At 32.7% G+C, this 27,583-nt stretch overlaps 1 protein-coding gene across 1 annotated transcript in view; it reads left to right on the top strand.

Moving 5' to 3' along the window:
• Positions 1 to 824: 824 nt before the first annotated feature.
• The window catches only part of LOC149903771 (uncharacterized), a 149,526-nt gene continuing 122,767 nt past the window's right edge, over positions 825 to 27,583 (top strand). Inside the window, exon 1 of the mRNA XM_090108180.1 lies at positions 825 to 1,275. Coding sequence (XP_089964306.1) covers positions 858 to 1,275 — 418 coding nt within the window. The 5' untranslated portion in view covers positions 825 to 857. The remainder of the gene's footprint in view (positions 1,276 to 27,583) is intronic.

Below are 27,583 nucleotides of genomic sequence, written 5' to 3'. Positions count from 1 at the left end.
AAATAGCAAAAGCTTGCTTATTTACCAAACGTGACGTTCATTTTTTATTTGAGTTAGGTACACATTCTAACAAATATTACGTGAAATATTTTGTTTCTATAATTTTTTTTTTCTACATGTAATCATATACAAATTGCAATTTGCACAAATTATTCGAATCTTTTCGAGGTCGATTTGGCCCGTAATAATAAATTACGAATCACTCAAACCCTCGAGAGATCCAACAGATATCGGTAAACGAAGGTAATTTTGAGAGAAATTAAATTCACAGAACTTTATCTTCATCTGAGAGCCATATAATTGATTAATTCCCGCTGGAACATTTGATAAAAAAGAAAAATATTAACGATTCGCAGTCAAAGGCGGTTAAATTTAATTTAAATACAATCGAAATGAGAGTTGAGCATGATTTATTTGCTATTAGCGGCCTGTATTAATCGTCCAGCTTTATGGAATACAGAACTAAAATTACCTTATAAATGGTCTTAAAGGATACTTTCGAAACTTTATTTTGAACTTCTTTTACGATTTCTTTTATTAAGTTTTGGAGTCTACATTGTTTATTTACTCTCTTCAGACCACTTTATGAAATTTTCAAGGAGTTCATGAAAGGGACAATTCTACGATATGACCACGACATAGAACATTATTAAGTTCAATTTAAAATTAAATGTCTGAAGAGCTATAAGCTTCAAATTTGTTGAATCTATTTGAGTGCATTTTATGTACATATGTGAGTCGGCAATGACTTAAATGTTTAACAAACATAAGCTCAAAATATATAATATTTAATAAATTTTCTTTTCTTTCCAGATACCAACCATGAGCGGTAAACCAAACATAACATAGCGTCTACAATGGGATCTCCAACGCATTCCATCCAGCCAATCACCATGAATCGTTGTCCAATACACATTATTCTGCCGATCTTCGCCATCCTACTACCATACACATCCACACTGAACTTACCCAGTGGAGACCCAGCTCCAGGCAGGTCACCAGGACCGCCTTTTGCAGAAACAAAGCTTGAAGGCAATCAAGAACTACCAATAGACACATTTGATGACAACCTGGAACTTCCCATAGAGATATACGATGAAACAACAACAGATATGACTACAGTAGAAGCTATAGGTGACGCGTGTGATTACGCGAGGATTCCAAGTGACAGTGCAGAGGTAGTGACGCTTGGTGACAGTGAAAGTGAAGTGAATTTGACGGTCAGTCATCCTGTGTTCGATGTGGCTGAGCTGGTGCGAGGTGTTGTTTATGATGGTAAGACATTTTTTTAAATAGATGGATATCTATTGATAGAATTTTGAAACACGATTTAGGCCAAAGTTCATAGTGTTAAAAGGATAGTATTGTAATTCTAATTAAATTACAGGTAGAAAACAAAATTTAAGTAACAGTTCATACTGTGAAAGGGACAGTTTTGTAATTCTAATTAAATGAATTAATGTTTAGCAAAATAAGGAGTAGACTTTGATCTTTGAAATAGTGCTCTACACATTTTAAAATATTATTGTAAACTGTAATATCGTTTAAAAGTTTGGTGAATATTTACCAGGCTTGATATGAAAACGGATTATTTCCATTTATAATGAGATTGAAATTGCTGTATTGTTTCGTATCGTCGCTTAATTGGGTAACTGCTAGATGTATACAAACGATAATTCCAACGATATAATGCCTAAATTCGAAACTATATTTAGTAATGTTAATTGAGTTATTCATACAACAGGCTATGATTAAGGATGCCTCATTAGAGGTGGAACAAGTAAATAATGATAATTTTTTAAGTGCCGATTGATGGGGGAAAAATTTTATCAAGATTTCAGTTATTTTGCTGTTTGGTACTTAAAGAGGCCGAAAAGTTTATTGGTTTGACCCTGTACCGCTCAATTCAAAAGTTACCAAGATTGAAGAAGGAAATATCGAACAAAACATCTTTAAACATCAACTTTCAATTCAACAAATCCACAAAATTTCGGACAATGAAAATTCAAAAGGAAAATATCATAAAACGTTTAACATTAAGAATCACAGGCGAAATCTCCGCGGCGCAAGAAGCTCAAATTAATGACTTCATAAAAGTGGAAGTTCGCAAACACTTAAGTTACAAACAAGTTGGGATGTTCGTGCAAAAACTCTTAAGACCTGGGGATTCCTTCTAGGAATATCAATGAGGCGTAAGGTGGACCTGATGTGTTCAACGATGAATTGTTCTAACGAAGTACGGTAACGGTATTACAATATCCTATACCTATTTTGTATTATGTAACTAATGCTGGTAATGTCAATGGTGATGGTGCGGACTATATTCTTATTTCTGCGATTGCATAACATTCTAATAGTGATGTTTTAAGTTTCTTAAGGGCTTGGCGAACAGTATAGATTCCGCATGTTAAAATATTAAAACCAATACAAGATGCCGATACTGACCACCTTTTCCCATAAAAACTCATGCACTTAAACCTATGGTCATATTACTGGTGATATTTCTAAACTCTTCCTCACGTAAACTCCCTATAGCAAAAATCTCAACCCAAGGTCATAAAATTGCTACAAAAGGAACCTTTATGATCCTAGACTTATGAATGCGTACGAGGAGTTACGAGGGAAAGCCAAATACTTAAAGAGAATACAAAAATGTTTCAAAGTCTTCACCAAATTTCAGTGGCCAAACTGAACTTGCGCCTACAATATTATCTTTACTAATATTATGCAACTAAAGAGTTTGTTTGTTTGCTTAAACACGTTAATCACAGGAACTACGGGTCCGATTTGAAAAATAATTTCACTGTTAGATAGTCCATTCATCGTGCAAGGTTAAAGCACAAAGGCTAAATATCATCACCCATAGGAGCGGAGTAATGCGGGTGAAACCGCGGGGCACAGCTAGTAAGCGTATATGCATAAACAGATTCAATCCCTACTTTACCATTTCATCAGAAGTAAAGATGACCTTTACAAAGCTCAGGTAAGTCAAAGTCTAACTTTCCTGAACTTCATTTGCGAATGAGCGTATGTGCAAACAAATGCATCCTATTCCATCACTTTCAAATACGATCGCAGATAACCTTTCCAAAGGTCAGGTAACACAAAAGATTTGTATCTGTAGCTTTACAAACACTAGCAATTACGAGAAGCGACAGAAGACGGAATTTTAAATGCGCTGTTGCAATCATTCCACTGTGAATGGCTAATTTCAATTATCGCCGATACAATATTCATAACAGCCATGATTAAGTCGGTCTGTGCCAGACGTAACAAATACATAGCACTTAGTTGACGATTGCACGTGGTATAAAGTAGGCTACACGCGTACCTGGGGCAGGGGCAATATTGGAACAATTTCAAATTTGGAACTTTTGAAATTTTGCGAACTTTGGAACAATTTCAAATTTCAAATTTGGAACAAATTGTTAGAGCCATTTCAGTTGTTCTCTAAATTGCCCCTGCTTGCCTATTCACATAACAATTATGGAGCCTATATAAGATGCAATTCCAATATTGCCCCTGCTGCAGGTACGTGAGTAGCTGGCTTTAAGTGTATATTTAAAGCACATTTTGTATGCAATAATAAATAGATGAGTGCAATTGACATTGCTAATTTTGTAAGAACGCTTTACGTGTTTGTTTTTAGCTTTTAAACGTGAAGGTTGAAACTATTAAGAGTGTTAATTAATGGTTTATATTTTGTGATATATAAAATTTGAAAATGCAAACTACTTTATCGTGATTTATTCATTTAAAAAATAAAAAGAGCTCTACTATTCTCGAGATTCACTTAAATATGTTATTACTTAAAATAAAGAATTACATATTTTTTTACCTTTACAGCAGCTACAAAATCAGTGAAAATATATATGTATAACATTGCCAGAGATCTCGTATAATGGTTTAAATAGCAAACCTCTAATTCCCAGACTTCTTTTGCTTGCATTTTACGACTGTCTTTTTTAAACCACTTTTTTTATCTAACATTAGCTTTTGGTCTGTTGTCTTCGCCTGCTTTGTCTCAATCCTAATAAATTGTATACTAAAATCTTTCTCGATAATCACGCTATCTAATAAATAAAACTGCATCAAATTCTGTTGCGTAGTTTTAAAGATTATTAAGCTTATATATGGATTACTAGATTTCCGCCCGCGGCTTCGCCCGCGTTTGCAAAGGAAAACCCGCATAGTTCCCGTTCCCGTGGGATTTCCGGGATAAAAACTATCCTTTGTGTTAATCCAAGTTACCCTCTATATGTGTGCTAAATTTCATTGTAATCGGTTCAGTAGTTTTTACGTGAAAGAGTAACAAACATCCATACATCCATACATCCATATATCCTTACAAACTTTCGCCTTTATAATATATATTAGATATTAGATTAGATGGACGGATAGATAGCGACAGCAACTTTGTTTTATGCTATGTAGTGATACGGTCTAAACAAAATCACATAATCTGATATTTACTTACATTTGAAGTAAAATTTATAATAATATAAGAAAACAATGCATTTACTAATGCCAAAATGTTCCCCACATCATAATAATATTATTATAATGCAGAGGAAGTTTCTGCAACGTTGGCTTTCAGAGTTCGGCTTGCGGCTTGAATAACTGACTGTGTTCCCAATCAATGACATATTATATTAAATTAATGCTATTTACAACAGTAAATAAATACAAGAAATTTCAATGAAAAGGGGAAAGTTCGTTATAGAGGACGAACAAGTGTCTATTATTGAGGGAAAGGATATATTTATTACGGTGTAAAACCACTGAAGGAAATTAGATGAAAATTGACAAATTATATGTTTGTGACATTGTAAAATCTTTGTGTTCAATCATACATCAATGTAATGATATTCATTATTGGAAACAATTAACACTTCATAATTAATAAACACTTTTCTGTTTGTTAATTATTCACCTACTAGCTTACCGCCCGCGGCTTCGCCCGCTTTGTCTAAAACCTAATAAATTTTATACTTAAACCTTCCTCTTGAATCACTCTATCTATTAAAAAAAACCGCATCAAAATCTGTTGCGTAGATTCATTTAAGCATACATAGGAATATAGGATCAGAGAAAGCGACTTTGTTTTATACTATGTAGTGATAATATTATATTATCACGGACCTCCTTGTTATCAACATATATACCAAGGGATACTTACATACATGTTTAAATCTCATGGACAGAGGCTTGGCTCAAAGCAGTCTTGTCATGTTTCACATAGTTAATATGTCGCCGCCATTTGCTTATTGCTATAACCTTGTTCAAGTGTATGCAACTAAGACTAGTGTCTTGCTACGACTTTGTTCGCGTTTAGATTAAATTTGTTAATACGGAAAATAAAGTTAAGATTCTCTTATCTATGTGTTGTACATTTTTGTTCATTAGAAATGGAAAAGTTATTATATCGTATTTTAATAAATACAGTTATTGGATACAATTAATAATTAATATTTCAGTGTAAGTGCTATAATACTGATTTTATCAATTCACTTAATTTAAGAGGTACGATTTTCTACCAGGGAATATCAATACACACATTCCTTGGCATTTTAAATATATGCTGAATACATGTAAACGTTGCGTTTTTTAGTGTTTTTTCTATTCTATACTTATCCCGTTTTGTTATCTCTGGAACAATGCCAGACTTGATCGTATATGCAAAATCTCCGAATTTTCTTCCAATTTTAAACTATTGGAAATAGCCTTTCCTTGCAAATCCTTTTTCAATTTCTTTACATTTCTTAATCTAACTATAACGTTTACAATTAAACTGTTAAAATTAATGTATTATTTTGCGATGTAGAATTGTTTTAAATCGATAAACTATAAATGTATATGTTTTAGCTTTACATATTAAGGGAATTATGTCCCTCGAGATGTCAAATGTTACATAATTTTGTACCTATCCTTAGAAAGTTCGTATTTGATCGTATCTTGTAAAATCAAGATGAGAAGACGGGTTGTTTCCTTTGTTGTATGAGACAAATCGTGTGGAAATTTGTGGACAGACATCTTGCAGATAGTAGAATTTTTAACAGCGCCGAAATACGCTGTTCGTATACGTATTCGATTTAAAAGTGGTTTGCTAAATGTATAATATGTGAATGAGATCAGCGATATCCCTTTGGCGCGAAGTATCTGTCTTAAAAGAAATAATAAAAGAGATTCTTGGAAAAATACTTATTATTTTTTATGATCGTGAGTCGGCGTTGTTCAAATATCTATAAAAATGGCGTTTAATACTATGATAGTTAAAAATGACACAAATAATACATCAGGTATACATAATAATATGCACACCTCGTTCTTAAATACTGCATGAGATTCATAAGTCACTAAATAATTGAAAAAATGTATCAAAGTAACCTTCAAAAGAAAGAACGCTCCTTTATAAATACGTTGGTCTTTATCGACCACATATAAAATATATATTACAAAATAAATAACCAAAGCATTAACATGCAACAAGATCGACTTAGCATCCATTGTAGCCACATCCATTGTTCGCTAATGGATTGCAGAACCGTGATCCGAGCTTCGGCGTTACAAAGCATTTTCCACTAAGGTAATTCATCTTCTAGAATATTCCAACTTATTGTGTTATTGCGCAGTTCTAGATAGTGATATAGTTCATGGTTATTGCTAATTCTTTTCGTTTTTAGGTTAACGCACTGTTTGTGAAATGTTTTGGTAATATTACAGTAGTAATGGAAAGGTAAAACCTTATGAATTGTTAATTTTAATATAGAAGTTTAATTAAATTTTAAACTGGTAACGATAGAATATTTACGTGAGCTCTTAAAATATCTCCAAATCAATAAGCTATTACCAGTTAACTACTTCAAAGTCAACACCTATTATTAGACGCAAGTTTGTAGAATTTTATTCAAATTATTTTTATTATCATTTTGCTATTCACATTTTTTGCAAGTACATTCACACCATACGACCTTACTTTAAATATACCAATTTATTTTGAATTTTTGCTTTATTCTTCTCTTTCATCTTAAAGGATATTTGTCTTTAGTCATCACAAACTATTGTACAGTATGTCTAACATCTGTATTTTACGATAACATTATGTAGATAGGGGTCACGTATCATTTCCTAACGATCTAACGTCAGCACATTCTGAGATGTTTGGGTCCAGGACAACATTACTGTGCCGGGTTATGGGACAACATTACATGGCTGCGTTATAAGGGTATGTATGATTAATTATGTTACATTTTCATGAGACTTAAGTGGTTTGTAGTTTCCGCATAAGAAAAGGTATTTATTGCTCTACGAGGAATATACTTTATACACAAACACTTTGGCATAATATGATCCATTTTATAATACTACTATGCTGTTTAGATCCAGATAAAACTACATTATATTTATTTTTATTTTTACAAAACCCATTTTAAGAGACCAAAGTCAAAAAGGAATCTAAAAACATATATTCAAGTTTTGGAAACTGTTTATTCAAAATGCTTCATTTACTCAATTTACAAAACAACTATGTAAGATGCTTATTTTCTAGAACTTGGTTCTTTGTGTGTCTACGGTCTACTCTTTACCTTACTATTATACTTAAATATATTATAGAGCAGTGAGTAGGTACAGCTCTATAATTTTGGGATTACTTTGTATATCAATATATATACAGTGTAATCAGGCTACATCTATGTACTATAAGGTCTGTACACACTATATTTGTTTTACTTTGTATGTACTATAGCCGTTTACAGTGAAATTCGGAGCATACACACTGCCGATAATGACTCAAATCTTTCACCCGAACACGCGAACGCGTCACGAAACGCTGTATTTTCTGTAACACATTATACAAGCTTACTCGCTAAGTTGTAAGGCTGTGGACACATTGTAAGAGCGAATGGATTTTGAAAGTATGAGAAATTGGGTTCAGAAAATATTTATTTTATTTATTTAACTATTTTATGTACCATTACATTACATAATATTAAAAGAAATGGAAAACATGCATAGCACATAAGGCAACCTTATCGCTTATCAGCGATCTCTACCAGGCTGCCCAAGGTAAAGGATAATGAATTAATGATTTATAGGTACACGGGCGGCAATAAAAGTAAAGATAATAGAGAATAAACTAAATACATATTATATGAAAAAGAAGAGGGAATATAATACATACATATTTATTTAGAAGGAAAAGCTAAATTAGAGAAATATTTATATAAAAGAGTTTAAAAGGAAGTTTTCGAGGAAGCTCGTCTAACAGCAATAGGCAAAGAATTCCAAAGTCTGATAGCGGTTATGACAAAGGATTTACCAAGGAAACTAGTGTGGTGAGAAGGAAAACTAAGGAGAAGGTTATCAGCGGAACGGAGAGTATAAACACCTGAATCAAGGAACTTAAATTGTTTTTTTAAATAGGAGGGAGAATTGGGATCGAAGAGGATGGAAAATAACAGCTTCAACGCATTTGCATTCCGGCGAAGTCTTATAGGAAGCCACTTGAGTTTATTGCGAAACTGGGATACGTGGTCATATTTACGAAGACCGTAAACAAAACGAATGCAGAAATTTTGGAGACGCTCAAGTGTATTTAAATGCTCTTCACTAAGATCAGTGGTACAGGCGTCAGCATAATCAAGGAGCGGAAGTAGTAAGGATTTAGCTAACATAATTTTGGTAGAAATCGGTAAGAAATGCCGTAAACGTCTAAGAGAACTTGCCGCTGCGTAAAGTTTGCGACTCGTCTCTTTTATGTGATACGACCAAGACATGGTCGTGTCAAAGTGTACGCCCAGGTTTTTGACAGATTTTTGGAATTCAATGACGTAGCCATCAATATGAATTTTGGGGATGTATGTCCAGTCAATCCGGGAGATTAAACAGGGGCTACCGATGATAATGACTTGGCTCTTGCTTGGGTTAATATTCAGACCGTACCTACGGCTCCAAGTCGAAATTCTTACTAAAATACTGTAGATAGCAATGTTGTTTACGACAGCTCTGAGATATTCCAATATTTCATAACCAATGGAGAGAAGGATAAAATTTAAGAACTTTTTGTGAAAATCCTGTTTATGTTTATATTTCTCAATTATATAAAGAAATATACACAAGTGTGTTGTATCACACTGAAAATATGTTTTCTATTTTACATGATAGAGACAAGCCTAAAATCCTAATTAAAACAATTCTCTCATCCCACTTAATTTGATTTTTTGTCCTTTCCGTCTATTGTATACTAAAATTACTCTGTAAATGTAATTCAAGGCACAAACGCGCTCATCAATCATACAAGCCTAAATACTAATGATTTTATAATAATAATAATTTTCTACTGGGCAGTGAACGTCCCTTTTCACTTTATGTCGACTTAGTTGGAAAATAATTATTACCTTCGTATTTCAGTGATAAATCACGCCGAAAATTACTTCCTATAACGGAACGCGCTTGAACGAAGGAAGTCCAGTCCTCACAGAGATAGGTTTTCTAATAGCTTTCATAGTTTGTAATGTTAAAATAAGCTTTATATATTTCAGTTATATTATGTTTTTAAGTCTAAAACTAAATAGCAAAACTAGACAATTGATAAGCGTGATTATCATATCTAGTACCTATAGTATTTTATTATCTTTGGTATCATTATGATTACGTATCAGTCTTTGTAATGAATTTTTATTTTAATAGAGTTGTAAGTATTTGTGGAATATTCGGCAAATGATAATCTACTAGAAGAGCGTAAGCTGAAAACAACCTTATCTGCTATAAATATTAACCTATAGCTATACATAATATATTGCATATAGCAATACTGTAAAATATAATTAACTAACACAATCCCCTCACTATTAAATCAGGTACGGTAACACATTGCTCCCACCAAGCTCGCATTTCCGAGAATAAATGAAAACCCTCCACAAACAGCACTAGTTAACCCTAATTGCATAAACGGAACCCCAAACGGCAAAACACTGCCACACTCGAGGTGTACTTAAAAAACTTAATTTAAAATTTGCGGCAGGTTGGCGGGTACAATTAATTTCCACGATTCCGCCGGGAGGTTGAATTTTTCGTACTTAACGCCTGAAGAGGCCGCTACCATTCCATTTCTCCGGTACAACTTGACCAACTTTGAGATGCATTGAAATAAATTGAATGCAATTTTTTCAATGTCATATCTATTTTTCTGTAAGGTCAGGTTTAATGTTATTCTTGAGCAAGGTTTAACAAAATTATACGTGGATTTTAAATATTTTTTGTGTGTTGCATTTTCGTCTTTTGTACGAAATATGTCGATTATAAATAATAACCACGGGCATATTTCAATTTTCACGTTTAGAATACTCGGTTAATTAATATTTAAAGTGATATTAAAATACTTCGTAAGTTTCCAGAATTAATTACAAACTTGTTTCACTGGTCAATTCGCTCCTGCAATCTGCCAAATTATGACGTATTTTTGTCTTTCTTCTTGTTTATATTATGCTCTCTGCATACACTATAATAGTAGTTATATATAGTAGTAGAATAAAAACTAAAGACGTCATCATCTCTCACCCACATGAAAAGTAAATACACATACAAAAATAACAAAAATTCAATACCTGCACAACATGTGATCTTCTGCCGTATAATATTTTCAACGTGACCCAATTTTTCCGCGTTATATTAAATTCTATCAAAATATATTCTAAGATGTGAACCAATTAAGGCTTTACAAATTTAATCAAACGTCTAAGGATTGGCCAGTTTGTTTAGGACATAATTCCTCCATAGCTTTCCGCAGAGTGTAACTGAAGTATAATCTTGTTTGAAGGGGACTACTTGACATCAGTTGTTCGTTGAAGAGTCTTTAGACTGTTTTGTTACTGTTAAAATTAATAGATTCGATAATGTTTTTAACGTGATAACGTTTTTAAAATCGTTTTAGTCGGGTGACATGTTCAGAAACTTGTGTCACACCAAAACCTCACGAGCGCGATCGCAGGTATAACGAGAGAGAGACGTACCGATCTCCCGTCTCATCTCGAGCGCTGCCACCAATAAGACGTTATCACGTAAACATCTCGATCGTAAACCTACTTTACAAACAACCATTTTTGCACGCCTCATAAGCGAAGCGTTGAGGTGGGTACTACTGTCACTTCGCGCAAAACATCTGATTTTTCAAACTTAAAATGTCTTTATGTATCATACATTGCACTTTTAAGATAATACATACACACACATATTAAGAAAAAACACTATTTTTAACGTTCATGATATTTTTGATGTCATTTTTGTTATTTAAACTAGTTAAAAAACAGTTTAAAAAAGTTCTGTCTTGGACGTCCGTGTGTCTGTATGTGCGGATCCTTTTTCTTGTTAACACGATAGCGAACGAAATACTTTACTAATCGAGTCTTTTTTTTTCTCTTACGCTTGAGTATGCTCAGGAATAGAACCCTTTCATTTTTCAGGGTCTGATTCGATGTGGTTTAATTGTTATTAAATAAACAAAAATAATAATTAATAAATATTTATTAAAAAAAATTATGAGGCGTGCACTTTTGGATTTTCCAAATTATTTTCCATACTATTGTTATCTCTTGTTTAAATATGATATATTGTATTGTTTGTTTCCCAAATATAAATAAATAAATAAATGTATGTGTACCCTTATGTTTATTAGGTACATACATTCGATTATATTTCCTTATGCTTTGAGATCTATTTGAAATTTCAAATTAGTCTTTTATAAATAGAAAGAAGTCTTACGACAGGAATTAGTATGCTTTTCGATGGTGAAATTAAAAACAATTGCAATGGATTTTAATCATTGTGCATTTCAATAGTTTAGCTATTATAGCCCATACATATACAATATACATAGCAAGTATTGAATAAAACGCATTTTAATTCATATCTAAAGCTTAATGAATAATCATGTAATTCTTAATTTATAATACCTCAGCAATAAGAAACAAATATTTTTGAAGAAAGTGCCTCCATGGTATAAAATGGTTTCATGAATAAAATATTTTAATAGTATAAATCACTAGATTTCCGCCCGCGGCTTCGCCCGCGTTTTCAAGGAAAACCCGCATAGTTCCCGTTCCCGTGGGATTTCCGGGATAAAACCTATCCTATGTGTTAATCCAAGTTACCCTCTATATGTGTGCTAAATTTCATTGTAATCGGTTCAGTAGTTTTTACGTGAAAGAGTAACAAACATCCATACATCCATACAAACTTTCGCCTTTATAATAGTACTAGATTTCCGCCCGCGGCTTCGCCCGCGTTTGCAAAGGAAAACCCGCATAGTTCCCGTTCCCGTGGGATTTCCGGGATAAAAACTATCCTATGTGTTAATCCAAGTTACCCTCTATACGTGTGCTAAATTTCATTGTAATCGGTTCAGTAGTTTTTACGTGAAAGAGTAACAAACATCCATACATCCATACATCCATACATCCTTACAAACTTTCGCCTTTATAATATATATTAGATTAAGATTTAATAAATAAAGATAACGTTTTTACGTTAAAATTAGTCAGATAAATAAAATATGCTACAACAATTTCAACGCAATAAACACAAACTTTTAACTCTCGCAAGCTTTCCATACTATTTTAAAAATTCAGAAATTTGCGTAAAATTTTCTTCATTACTTCACCGTAGTAGCGCCGCACCGTTTAGAATTCATTTAGCGGGTTAATCTCACATTCAGACTTTATTAGCCGTATTGAAAATTTTATTTGCGAGAATTTACCATTCAGTGATTTTAACGTCTCTTTCTATGGAGATATACTTTTAAAACTAGATGTGTGAAAACACTAATAAATAAAGAAATAGGTATGTATGACGGTTACGTTCAGCTTTAAAGATATAGGTAGTTATGTAAAATAACATATTTAAACTTACTAGCTGTGCCCCGCGGTTTTACGGATTTGCTCCGCTCCAGTTGGTCACGTATACATAACCTTATAGCCTTCCTCGATAAATGGGCTATCTAACACCGAAATAATTTTCAAATCGAACTTTTAGTTCCTGATATTACTTAGCGTGTTCAAACAAACAAACTCTTCAGCTTTATAATATTAGTAAAGATTAGTAGGTATAGATTGCAAATTTTAATTAAGATATATTCGCCGTACCTATATTACTAGTATTAATATAATTAACTAGTAATTTTTATTCTTTAATTGTTATTAATCTGTAACTAGAATATTCTGTTTACGTATTTTATAATACTTGTATGAACTCATAAGGGAAGGCACTGTTTTCTGAGACACAGGTATTAACCTAGTTCAGAAGGCAGAGCAAAATTGTGAACTATGTAAAATTTGCTAATAAATATTATTTTATTTTATTTTTTATTTTTTTATTACCTTTGCAATTCGTTATTTTAAGTTTGTACGTTAATTATTACAATTTTTAATAGCGTTCGTAAGAGCAACGAAATGTTGACCTTTGACTTAAACAGATATAAACCCTAACCGCTACAGCGTGAAAAATTTATAATTACAATATTTGTAACAAGGTTAAAACGTGTTTCAAATTTCAATCGTCTCTTATGTGCAGTGAATACTTAATGAATATTAAGATATCTATACTATATTAATACATATTATAAAGCTGAAGAGTTTGTTTGTTTGAACGCGCTAATCTCGGGAACTACTGGTCCGATTAGAAAAATTATTTCGGTGCTAGATAGCCCCTTTATCGAGGAAGGCTATAGGCTATTCTCGCTGAGACCAACGCAGGAGCGGAGCACGGCGGGTAAAACCACGGAGCATAGCCAGTAAGAAATAAAAATAAGCAAATATAAATAAATGTTCTCAATCGACTCTAGACTGAATAACTTCAAATAACGAATGAAAACAATAAAGAAACCAAACGATCAAATTATTGCTGAGTCACATTTGAAATCAAAATGGCGTCGACATGAGAATTCTATTATTGTGACATGTTTCAACCTTCAAATATAATTATTTTAACGTCTACCTCACTAATGTTGTTATATATATTTTGGCTGCAGAGGCGAGAAATCTTTAAATTAAAATTTCTAATTACATGAAAGCAGTTTATTAATTGAATATTTTTTTCTCACGTTAAGAAAACTATATTATGCTCTTTAACTTATAAGAAACACAATGAGAGCTGTTTTGTATTAAAAACACTGTAGAAAAACACATTTCCTTATAAATCTCCTTATAAGATAAATTTTATAACATTTTCTATTATTGTGTTTCTTCTTACATTATTAATGAGGCATACAATCTTAATGTTATGTAGATTTCGCGGAAAAAACATTTCAATGTTGTTATAATATTATTTTATACACAATATTGTATATACGTGTCATTCAACTTGAAAATAGAGTTCATATATTTATTCTTTATATTATCACTAGTGGTCCGCCCCGGCTTCGCCCGTGGTACATATTTCGCAATAAAAGGTAGCCTATGTCCTTTTTCGGGTATCAAAATATCTCCATACCAAATTTCATGCAAATTGGTTCAGTAGTTTAGGCGTGATTGAGTAACAGACAGACAGACAGAGTTACTTTCGCATTTATAATATTAGTATGTATTATATGTACCTTCATCATATTATAATTTAGGTTTTATCGTTTTATCTGATATTAATAACAGCTTTATGGGAAATCAGTTTTGATATTATAAATATTATAATTACATTTTACATGATCATAGTATAATTTTAATTCGCAAAACTGAAATTTAAATTTGAAATTTTCCGTAGCAAAAGCTCATGCCATTTAACATTCATATAGGTACACTAAAAAATGAAATACACTGAAAAAAATATGATGCGGCCGCCATCTTGAATTTAAAGTGACGTAACATTACAAGCACAGGAAGGGACCATTCTAAACAATGTAACTACATCGTTTGTCAAATTATTACAGGAAGCTACGTACAGGCTAATACAACATTACTCGCCTTTCCCATCGCAGTCGAGTAATAACACTTATTTGCTGAATTAGAGCAAGGATTACCTTAGCACAGAAATACGTCTGGTATAATTTTCTCGATTTGTTTGCGTCACATGCCTGAGTTTATTCAGGAGCGACTTGATTAATTTATATCCAGTAAAAAGATAAATTGACGGCCATTTTTCTTTACATTTCTTTCTGTAAAGGTTTATTTTGTAACATATTTTTTACTATTTAAAAATAAATAAAGCTATTTAAGTTCCTGCATTGTAGAGCTTTCAACAAAATAATTTTGTTTTCTTAGTTAACCTATTGTAGCTTTACGACTTCGTTTTTTATACTCATTTAATACAATCTGGAGTAGCTGCTTTTCATCCATGTGAGGGAAGTTACAGTCAGAAGCAAAATAATTTGCTCGTAATTCTTCCTTACACAATTAAAAAGTTTGGTATCGATAATCCTTTTTACACTCCGATTATAAAAGTGACCTGCCTATACCTATAATAGTGCTTTCAGGTGCTAAATAGATTCTTTCTTTCTGTACAAAGATGATCCAAAAGCACTTCTAGACATTAGAGTCTAACTGAACAAATAAATGTTTGAGTTTGAGTTTGAGTATAGTCTAGTTCAATAAAAATACGTGTTTGAGTTTATTTTATGAATATTTGTTTCTTTTCTGTTGCTGTAGGCTCAAATGGACACAATATTTGCATAATATTTCCGTACAGTTAACAGTCTGTCAATATTTGGAGTTCGTATCGTCAAACATAATTCTGAGTAATACCATGTAATACCTGTTTTGGATTTCAGATTAAATCAAACCGTTTATTTGTAATGTTCGTAACAGATGACATGACCAATGCTCTATTACAATACGGATAAAATTAAAATTAAAATTATACTAATATCCAAGTTCATAAATAAAACGCTTTGAAAAAAGCAGACAGCAGCATAAAAAAATAGTTGAAATCACCCTATATATTACTTCATTTTCTCGTCATCTGTTCTTTGAAACAAAATAATTGAAGGAGCGTCATGATTACACCATAAATATACAGGATGTACTATTGGTATACTAAGCGCGAAGGGACTTGTAGTTTTGCATACACTGATCACGAAAAAAAAAAAATACTTAAACAAAAAAATTACGTACAAATTTTTTTGCTAAAATTTTCCTTAATATCCATGTTTTCTTCTCTAACTTCGTTCAGCCGGCATATACCGCTTCGCTAATGTGAGAATTTTATCAATGAAAACATAATCTTAAAAGATAGCCCACGTGCGGGTGGAAAAGTTGGGCGGGTTGCTTGTTATGGGTGTAAACATAGTTTTAAGAATTCATCTATTTGAAAAAAAACTGCGTCTGGAATTTTATAAGTATTTTTAGGTACTCAGCATATGCAAAACTATAACCTCCTTTGAGCTTAGTATACACCCTGTATAACATCCTACACCTATACGGTACAATTTTATGCTAGCTGTACATTTCTGAAAACTCTGTAATATTCAATTCAAAATGTATTAAAATTGATTTGTAACTCTTACATATGGGTGATTATACATGAAAAATGGGGTAACTCGATGTCATCAGCCAATTTAAACAAATACTTATTATATTTTATTCAAATAACAATCTATTTTAAAACAATGAAGCGTCCTTTATTTGGTCACTCAATTTCACTTCTTTATTTAAAATACAAATGAATAAAAATAATAAATTAATACCTCAAACGTCAGTACTTTGGCATGTCACAACTCCGAAAACCAACAATCAAGTGACTATCGTTTAAACATTATCATCGATTTAAGAAAACTTACTAATTCACTACAATCTTTGATGTACATAGTATTATATACTACAACTTTCATAACGCAATGTTTTCCATTTTATTTAAAAAATAAAATTAAACTTTGTCATCGTTTTCACTAGTCAGTCCGTTGTGTGTTTTTTAAATTCGAAATTCTCGCTAAATATCACCAAGTCGAGGTCAAATCCCTGTCTAAATATTAATGTTGGTAATGAAGTTACTTGTGCACCGCATATTTTGACGGCCGTCATAACTGTACCAGCGCTAGGGTTGTGTTTGTCCTCTAAAATCTTGCTGCGCCAGTCAACATTTCAGTCCTATGGTGAGTCGTTATTTTATTGTTAATCCGATTTTAATTTTCATTTATAAATGGTTAACTATGATTTGTAAAAATATAGTTTGTTGATATTAGAAATTAGGCAAAAAAACCTAATTTGTGATTATAACCTCATATTAAGTCCCTTTTCATCAATCCGCTGGCATCAGTCCTTTGTCAGATATCGTGCCAGAGGACTGACGCGACCCCATAGTACTGATGATTCTGTCGTTTTTGAGAACTTTTATCTTGATTGCTATTGGTATAAGCATTTCTATTTTATATTTCAGTTTAAAACATCATTCGCCACGCTAAAAGAACCTGAATTTGACTAGGGAAGAAACATTTAAGAAAGAGTAGCAAAGAAAAGAGCTATTGAAACAAACTACTAATAATTTTATGAAAAAAGATCTTATTTTATTTTAATTATTAATTTTGATGTTTTCAGAGCATAGCTTTTTATATTTATCAGATAAATACGTATACGTATATTACTGTGAAGTAAAATTACCTCAAAATAACATAAAAGTTAATTAATATACTTAATAACATTATAAAAATGTCAAGGGGCTCTTATGAAAACTCAGATGAGACTTTCATTCGAGACTTTGGTTTTTAATTTTACTATAATTAGTACTTTTAACATAAATATTGGTAGATTTTTAGGGCTCCGAACCTCAAAAGGAAAAAACAGAACCCTTATAGGATCACTTTGTTGTCCGTTTGTCTGTTAAGACGTTTTTTTTGGAACGCGTGGAGGTATCAATCTGAAATTTATATTGGATACTCAAGATTAAGAACCCTTGGGGCTGTAAAAAAATCAAACTTATAACGCAACGCAATCAAAAGATACCTACATCCGTTAATACTGCAAATTTCCGCAAAATTAAATATTCGCAAGGGAATAAAAAAACACACAGGATGCTTGCAGTGTATACAGTCTACTATAAACTGCTATATAGTTTACTTCTACTTGGTAAATAGCAACGTCTTTATAACACAGATAAGGAAAAATTGCTAAAAGTGTAAATGTTTAGTTACAAACATAATAAAAAATAGGTTTTTTAGGACTCCAACTCGCACTTGGCCGTTTTTTTGTTTCTATTGTTTGTGAATTACTTGAAATATCAAGTAAAACTAAGTCAAAGTAAAAAAGTTAAGTAAGAGAGTAAGAATATTCACGTAGCGTTAAATGTCAGAAGGCTGTTTTGAAACTTGAGACATTGTTTTTTCCCAGTATCACATATTATTAATTATCATTTTTAAACGTAACTAAGTGATTTTAATACTTAAAAGACATGTGCCATTATTAAAACTGAGAGATTTGTAGTAATTTTCATTCAATTTCTTTAAGAATATTACAAAATTGTGTTTTTTATCAGTACCATGTTAGCCTCGTCAGTCCCCTGGAGGCCAATTTCAGAAAATTTAAAATATCTCACAATCTACTTAAAAAACTGGCTGGCCCGATTTGGAACAATATATTCATTAGATTAGCTATCATATACACCCTAATTTGTAACAATCTGATATAAAAAATATAGTAAACAAAATATCCTCAAAAGTTACCCCATTTTTGTATAATCACCCATATATAATTGCTATTATTGTAAAATAGGTGATATGTTAATTAATAATTATGATAATGTTTTATTTCCCGATATTTTTGGTTCGAATTTATAAATATTTTTATGTTCAGTACCTACTTATTATATGAAGGCTTAGCTATAATCCAAAAAATCGATATTGAAAAGAAAAATTGATAAAACTTGAAAAGCGAAACTGTCTTGTCCACGGAAACGAGGCCTTACGTTACCTAAGATATTATCATATATGAATACCGATCATATGTCCAAAGCTCTCCTAACACAGTCGGTATTCGGTCCACACTGATGAAGGCACATAAATCCAACCCGTGGAGTATCTCCTGATTCACGTCCTTGACAAATTGGCACACATCCATATATCGATCTGTTACATAACAAATATTTTATGTAGTTGCTAGGGCTGTCCACATCATGTAAAATTTGGAAACAATATTTTAGTCTGTTTAAGAATTTTTCTTACTGCTACTAAAGTGAAGTCCCATATCCCCTAATGGGGTAAGGGGCAGATGCATTATACATCTGTTTCACTGATCGATTTTCTTTAGGGACAAGTAGGTGAATAACCTGACCGAGACATTTTTTTTTCTTTGTCTCCACCGGGAATCGAACCCCTCGGTGCTACGCTCACGCGTCAACCACTGTACCAAGGAGGCGGTCACTGCGGTACTGCTACTAGACGATGTTTAATCATGATTGGATTGATGTAGAAAGATTTAACTATTTATTATATGTTAAAAAGAAAGGCCATTCAAATATATTAACGATTTTATTATTATTGTCTATTTATAATATTGTTGAGCTACAAAAATAACTTTATGTGCCTATTTTGTTATGTTGAATTATTTATGCATCTGTAACAATAAATTCTAATAATATCTTCTAACTTTATTCAGGAATCGTTCTGTTCTATGAGTAAACGTAATTTTTATTTTGTAATCACAAAAGAATAAATTATTTATCCATTGCATTGACGAAAATATTTCCACCTCATAACAATACACAGCCGAGAATAATGGATATTTATTTGTTTGAAATCATAAGTCAAGCGTAAAAATACTACAAAAAGCACTTCAATAATGCTTTATTTCCTAGTCATCGTGATTTATTAAATGTGAATTTTGAATGATTTATGTAAGCTTTGAACAATGCGTGTTTACGTCATAGCGTATTTCGTGGACTAATGATTAATAAAAAAGAGCGTGTACACGTGTCAGAAGTGAAACTTCTCTGGCAAGATTCAAAGATACCAAAATCGTTGCATTATTCCATGTCGTGACGGTATTGCCATGACGCGGCGCCTAAAGAAATTTCACCTCAAAAAGTGAATTCCTGTGTCCCCTATTGGGGTATGGGACAGATTCATTATGCATCTGTTTTACTGATCAATTTTTCTTTAGGGGCAAGTAGGTAGCCTTCTGTGTCCTGCCTGGCCGAGACATTTTTTTTTGCTTAGTCTCCACCGGGAATTTAAACTCAAACATTTATTTATTCAATTAGACTTCTTCTAGAAGCATTTTTGAATCGTCATATCGGCATTTTCCGCCGATTTGGAAAGCAGTTTATAAGGAAAAGAACCGGCAAGAAACTCCGTAGCAGAATCTCCGAAGCGGAAATGAACCCAAAGGCCTCCCGGTTCGACGTTCACAAGTTAACCATGGTACCAAAAGAACGGTCATTGTAATTATTTTATGTATGCCAAATTATTGTAGTTGGCAACCCTACACAATTTAGCTTTATGAGTTCTGTGCCCTCTCGTAACTTGAGACGTTGATAAATGCATATTTCTATGAACTCTGCGCCATTTTACAGTTATTACATCCATACATAATAAATATTTTACATAAACTAGCGTAGCATATTGTATTTAGAACGCTGCAACAACGAAATATTTTATCTATGAATTGATATTGGTGCTAACAGCGATTTGCTCATAATTTTGCGGGGTCTCATAAAAATATATGTGTGCGTGTGTAATATTTGCTATGATGTATTGATTGTTTTAATTATTTGTATTCTCAAGTATTGCTTTGCAGTTTCAATAATATTACATAACTACCAGTGGTCATATACATAACTACCAGTGGTATATTTGACTAACGTAGGTATTTACGTTAACTCAAATTATTTACTTGTAAATGTTTAAAGCTTTAGCCTGTAGTTCAAATATTGCGTACACAGAACCACAATTAACGTATAACAGGAGACAATATTATATGCATTGACAAATATACATAATATATGCACTGTAGGTATCTATGCATAGATAGAATGTTGACTGCAAACCTGTGTACACGAAAACCAGCACATTCCAAACACAATGCCACCACTAAACTCGTTGCATCATCTACGAAACTAAGTTTTCAAATTGCCATTCGACCTACTAATGATACAACTAGGATAGTAATAGCATGTCTGGTGCACTACATACAAAAGTCGATTAATGCCATCCGTCTACCAATAGATGCCGCTAAGTGTATCATTTTAACCAGCAAGAAACAAAATTAGATTTAATTGCAATTTCATTGCTTTTTATAATTTTTTACATACTTTTGTAAATGGAACCTACCTATTTAATTTAATTTTCACTCGATTTTAACTAATTTTACAGAAAAGTTTATATTCAAAACAACGCCATCTCATGAAACTACTATAAACAAGTTATTCTCCTCCGATTTGGCGATGCTAAACGAATACTAGATGGCACTATGACGTTTTTACGTTACTTTTCACGTTTTTAACACAGACTAATAATAATATCACAGACCACAGACTAATAATAATATATGTACTACGTTTTTAATACATAACCTCATTGCCTTTGCAGTACCTATAAAAAATATTGTAAATGGGATAAAGCCGTTATTAATTATTACTAACTGCGTTCCTGTAGCGGCTTATATTAGGTAGGTACCTAGTCTATTGATCGTTTTCATACGAAAAATGAATTGTCGGAAAACTTGCGAGATTGTGTGAATATTTGATTGCAAGATCTCATTACAAAATAATATACATTATACAACCTATACTTAAACCGTAGTAAGTATATTATTTCTAGTCACATTTAATTATAAGTATCACAAATCGACCTAGTCCCACAGTAATCTCAATTAAGGCTTATGTTGTGGGTACTATAGTCTGTCCACTATAAGAATTGCTTTTTGACAGCTCGACGGGTGATACCAGAAGTGATGTTCAAAAGATTATCGATTGTGATACCATTTCAATTATAAATTTAAAATATTATCATAAATCGAATCAGGTACGTAAATAATAATTACAACGTAAACGTACTAATAAGATATGTAATAATAAGACCACATATCTATGCATTGTATGTTAAAACTAAACTAAACTAATATTTTATTATTTATTGGTTTCTATCTTACAATTTGGTTGTCTTTACGTTTAAATTATATAACATAATAGAAGAGTTATTCTGCATCGGATATATTTTACAGAGTATTTCTATCGATTATTATAATCTATCGACCCATCATTGAATAATTCTGTGTAGACATCACTAAGTGGGCGGGACCTGTCCATGAAGAACGATAATTATTTGTATGACATTTTAACATAGACAATACAATCCTTCATAGGCGTGAAGCTGTCAAAAAGCAAATAATATAATGGACAGAGTATAGACGATGATAAATATAATTTAATATTTTATAAATACATATATAGATAACACCCAGACCCAAAAACACATAATCAAGTTCATCACACAAATATTTGCCCTGACCGGGGATCGACCCCGGGACCGTCAGCTCAGTAGGCAGTTACTTTACCTCTGCGCCAACCGCGTCGTTAAGAATATCAAGAAATCATCATAATGATAATAAATCGAAACTAAAGTTAAATACCTACTTACGTCATCTTGTTTTATTTTCTAAATAATCCTATCAGATTACCTTTATATGAAGTATGAACCAAAAAGTTTTGAGATTTAAACCGTAGAAAAGGTTTTGAATGATCCTTTGCGTTTTTTTTATTTATGCGCCTAAAATGAAATATTTCGACATCGATTCCCATAAGAATGAAGTATTTTCCCGTTATAAAAAGTAGCCTATGTTCATCAGGTAGGTATAATTTTTGCTTCGAATGGTGAAATAATTTTTCAAATCAATCCAGTAGTTTCGGATCCTATCCAATACAAACAAACAAACAATCAAATCATTTCTGTTTTGTAGATAAATACGAAAGTTACTCCGTCATAGTAGGACAAAATAGAAAATAGTGGGACCACGAGAAAATAGGTATTCCCGCACGCGTCTGAACCGATTTTGACGGAAATTTCGATATACATACACGGTACATACCTACGTTGAAAAAGGACATCTCAATTTTGTTGCATAAATATTAGTTGGATTCAAGGTGTAGGAACAGGGATTGAATAAGGCACACGGTTGAAGCCGTAGAATGAAAGTTGGTAATTTATAAGATTAATTTATTGTAAAATAAACTACCTACTTCATTTTACTTAAACATATTCTATTTATCATTCATTGCCTTATCATAAACTTTTGAGTCTAGTTAGGTACTAGTACCTATTATGTGAAAATTTTGAAAAAAAATGTTTTCTTTAGGAAATTATTAGCATTAATTACCTTGTCTTGTCATTAATTTATTTACCTACTTGGTAATAATCGGTCGAACACTTGTTTAAAGTTTATTTTCCTTGTCTTTTCCAGGTAATCTAAATTATTTAATTTTTGCAGTAGGTAATTAATTCATTTCGGCTTGAACAGACAAGGCCATTAGGTGAAGCGAGATTGCCAAATATGGGTGATCTGTAGATTGCCGTCCTGCTGTCGAGCGTTCGCGGTACGGACGCCGCGCTGTTGCCGCACCGTGCATTTTGTATGAAAACAAACGACCGGCCGTGCGCCGTACGACAAACGCACAGCTTCGGCACTGTAGCGACTAGCGGTCCGATACGAAACGCATAAATTGAAAGAGCCATAAGTGTTGGAACAATATTCCACCACCATTTAACCAGTTTGACAAATATTAATAATTTTCGTTTCCAATACCGGAGACATATTTTAAAATCCTGTTCTAACCCTGCATTTGTATCGAATTACAGTTTACACATAAACTTTAATTAAATATTTATTTTATTTACTGGTTATAATATAACATATAACATTATATAGACCGTTATTTTCTGCCTATTTATCATTATAATTATAAACATTGTAAGTATGTATGTTAACGGAAATGTATGTAATTCCTAAAATCGCATGGAAATGTGTGAAATAAATTATTTTATAGTACACATTTCCTAGGAAATCCATACATTTCCTAACTAACAGTCGGAAATGTAAAACATCTAAGATATTGGAAGGTACGCGGGACAAGGGGTATGTATGTCGCAATCGGATTGTATAATCCGCCGAATTACAAACGGCCGGCATTTTGTAATATGCCGAAAATTCGTAATCAGAATTTTTTGGTTTGGATAAGGGGGTGGGTTAGGTTAGGTTCGTGTTTTTTAGAACTATACAGAAATAGGAGCCCCACGAAGTGGGGCTCCGTCGGCTCGCGACCGTCTTTTTGTAGAATGTTTGAAAAAGACGAATTTCGGCATATTACAAAATGCCGGCCGTTTGTAATACGGCGGATTATATAATCCAACTGCGACATGTACACGGGGACAGCAGGACGAGGGGACTGATTACCTTAAGGACGCTGCAGCGCTGTCACAAATCTGCGTTACTCAAATTTAGGTATTTAACGTCGCAACGTGGTTCGCGAGACATCACGCTCACGTAAACATAGCGCAATCCATTTTATAGACCATTTTCATACTTGATATTTTTTTTTTTTATATTTTTATTGAAATTGATTCCAGAAGATTACTGGGAACTTTAAAAAATTCATTTTGTTACTTTTATTAGTAGGTACGATCCTTATAAGTATTTTAGTGTATTCAACCAACTTAAAAAAGTGGGACTATTTTACAACAATTTGAATATGAATTGTATTATTGTATACAATATCGAAGCTTTTTAAGAAATATATAAAATATTTTTTTAAGAATTATTATCATACATAATATTATGTTACCGGCAATATATTAAACCCGGCATTGTATGCAATTCTTAGTAAATGTAGGTATGTTATTCCGAGAAACAGTCGGAATTAAATAAATTAAATTCGTCACATTATCTATATCTTTAAATCTGAACTTTTCCTAAGTAGCAAACACATTTGCAAATGTGGGTGGTTTTTGGGGTAGCTATTAACCAATATGAGGTCAAAACTAAAATCCAAGATGGCGCCGACGAAAATTTGAAATCTTTTCGTCATGGGTGTCATTTTCAAGGAGTTGGAGTAGCTATTAAACAATATGAGGTCAAATCCAAAATGGCGCCGACGAAAATTTGACATCATTTCGTCATGGGTGTCATTTTCATGGTTTTTGGGGTAGCTATTAACCAATATGAGGTCAAAACTAAAATCCAAGATGGCGCGGACGAAAATTTTACATATTTTCGTCATGGGTGTCATTTTCATGGTTTTTGGGGTAGCTATTAACCAATATGAGGTCAAAACTAAAATCCAAGATGGCGCGGACGAAAATTTTACATATTTTCGTCATGGGTGTCATTTTCATGGTTATTGGGGTATCTATTAACCTATATGAGGTCAAAACTAAAATCCAAGATGGCGCGGGCGAAAATTTTACATATTTTCGTCATGGGTGTCATTTTCATGGTAATTGGGGTATCTATTAACCAATACGAGGTCAAAACTAAAATCCAAGATGGCACCGATGAAAATTTTACATCTTTTCGACACGGGTGTCATTTTCATGGTTTTTGGGGTAGCTATTAACCAATATGAGGTTAAAACTAAAATCCAAGATGGCGCGGACGAAAATTTTACATATTTTCGTCATGGGTGTCATTTTCATGGTTATTGGGGTATCTATTAACCAATATGAGGTCAAAACTAAAATCCAAGATGGCGCGGACGAAAATTTTACATATTTTCGTCATGGGTGTCATTTTCATGGTTATTGGGGTATCTATTAACCAATATGAGGTCAAAACTAAAATCCAAGATGGCGCCGACGAAAATTTTACATCTTTTCGACACGGGTGTCATTTTCATGGTTTTTGGGGTAGCTATTAATCAATATGAGGTCAAAACTAAAATCGAAGATGGCGCTGACGAAAATTTTACATCTTTTCATCACGGGTGTCATTTTCATGGTTTTTGTGGTAGCTATTTACCAATATGTGGTCAAAGCTAAAATCCAAGATGGTGTCGACGAAACTCTTACATCTTTTCGGCATGGGTGTCATTATCAAGGTTTTTGAGACAGCTATGTAGGTATTACCAAATCCCCAATGTAACCGTCGATAATTAGGTATATTTTTCTTACTCCTTTAAAGTAAACTTAAATAAAATAACTAAAACGTTAACAACTACAGTTTTGTAGAAAGTCTTAAAAAAAAACAATTTTAAAGAACATTGAAATGCATATGCATTTCAATGTTCTTTAAAATTGTGTGTTGTGTTTTATATTACATTTCTAAATTCTAAATATTAGAATTTAGAAATGTAATATAAAACACAACTCTGTGGCAATCATCATCTGTGTTTATATTCTGACAGATATTATTTACTTTAAATATATTCGCTAAACTTTTTTTAAAATAAAGTTTATCTAAAACATTTAAACGAAGATAATAATAAAAAAGAACGTGTGTGCCGAGAAAACGTGTCAGATTCATAGCTACCAAAATCGCCGCCTTGCTCCATAACGCGACAGTATTACCATGACGCGATCTTGAAATTCGACGACCATCTTGGATTTTAGTTTTGACCTCATATTCGTTAATAGCTATCCCAAAAACCATGAAAATGACACCCATCACGAAAAAAGTCAAATTTTCGTCAGCGCCATCTTGGATTATAGTTTTGACCTCATATTCGTTAATAGCTACCCCAAAAACCATGAAAATGACACCCATGATGAAAAGATGTAAAATTTTTCGTCGGCGCCATCTTGGATTTTAGTTTTGACCTCAAACTGGTTAATAGCTACCCCAAAAACCATGAAAATGACACCCATAACGAAAAGATGTACAATTTTCGTCGGTGCCATCTTGGAATTCAGTTTTAACCTCATATTGGTTAATAGCTACCCCAAAAACCATGAAAATGATACCCATGACGAAAAGATGTAAAAGTTTTGTCGGCGCCATCTTGGATTAGAGTTTTGACCTCATATTCGTTAATAGCTACCCCAAAAACCATGAAAATGACACCCATCACGAAAAAAAAGTCAAATTTTTCGTCGGCGCCATCTTGGATTTTAGTTTTGACCTCATATTGGTTAATAGCTACCCCAAAAACAATGAAAATGACACCCATGACGAAAAGATGTACAATTTTCGTCGGCGCCATCTTGGATTTCAGTTTTGACCTCATATTCGTTAAAGCTACCCCAAAAACTATGAAAATGACACCCATGACGAAAATATGTCAAATTTTTCGTCGGCGCCATCTTGGATTTTAGTTTTGACCTCATATTGGTCAATAGCTACCCCAAAAACCATGAAAATGACACCCATGACGAAAAGATGTACAATTTTTGTCGGCGCCATCTTGGATTTCAGTTTTGACCTCATATTCGTTAATAGCTACCCCAAAAACTTTGAAAATGACACCCATCACGAAAAAAAGTCAAATTTTCGTCGACGCCATCTTGAATTGTTTTACCCCACCAATCTATTCAACAACCCATAAAAAAGAGCATCTGAAAAGTATCAAATATTTCAAATCACGAAAACGACAGTGCACGCACAATAATCTTTTTCTAATTCGTTTTATTTTTGGGACAAGGAGCGATACACCCGTCCTTCCAAGAGCGCTTCTGAGCGCGGTCTGACGA

The sequence above is a fragment of the Colias eurytheme genome, chromosome 12, assembly GCF_061535395.1.
Source record: "Colias eurytheme isolate Ceu_HAF_F1 chromosome 12, ilColEury1 Martin Lab GWU primary, whole genome shotgun sequence".
NCBI lineage: Eukaryota > Metazoa > Arthropoda > Insecta > Lepidoptera > Pieridae > Colias > Colias eurytheme.
The sequence above is the reverse complement of the archived record's forward strand: the minus strand, read 5'-3'. Positions and strand labels throughout refer to the sequence as shown.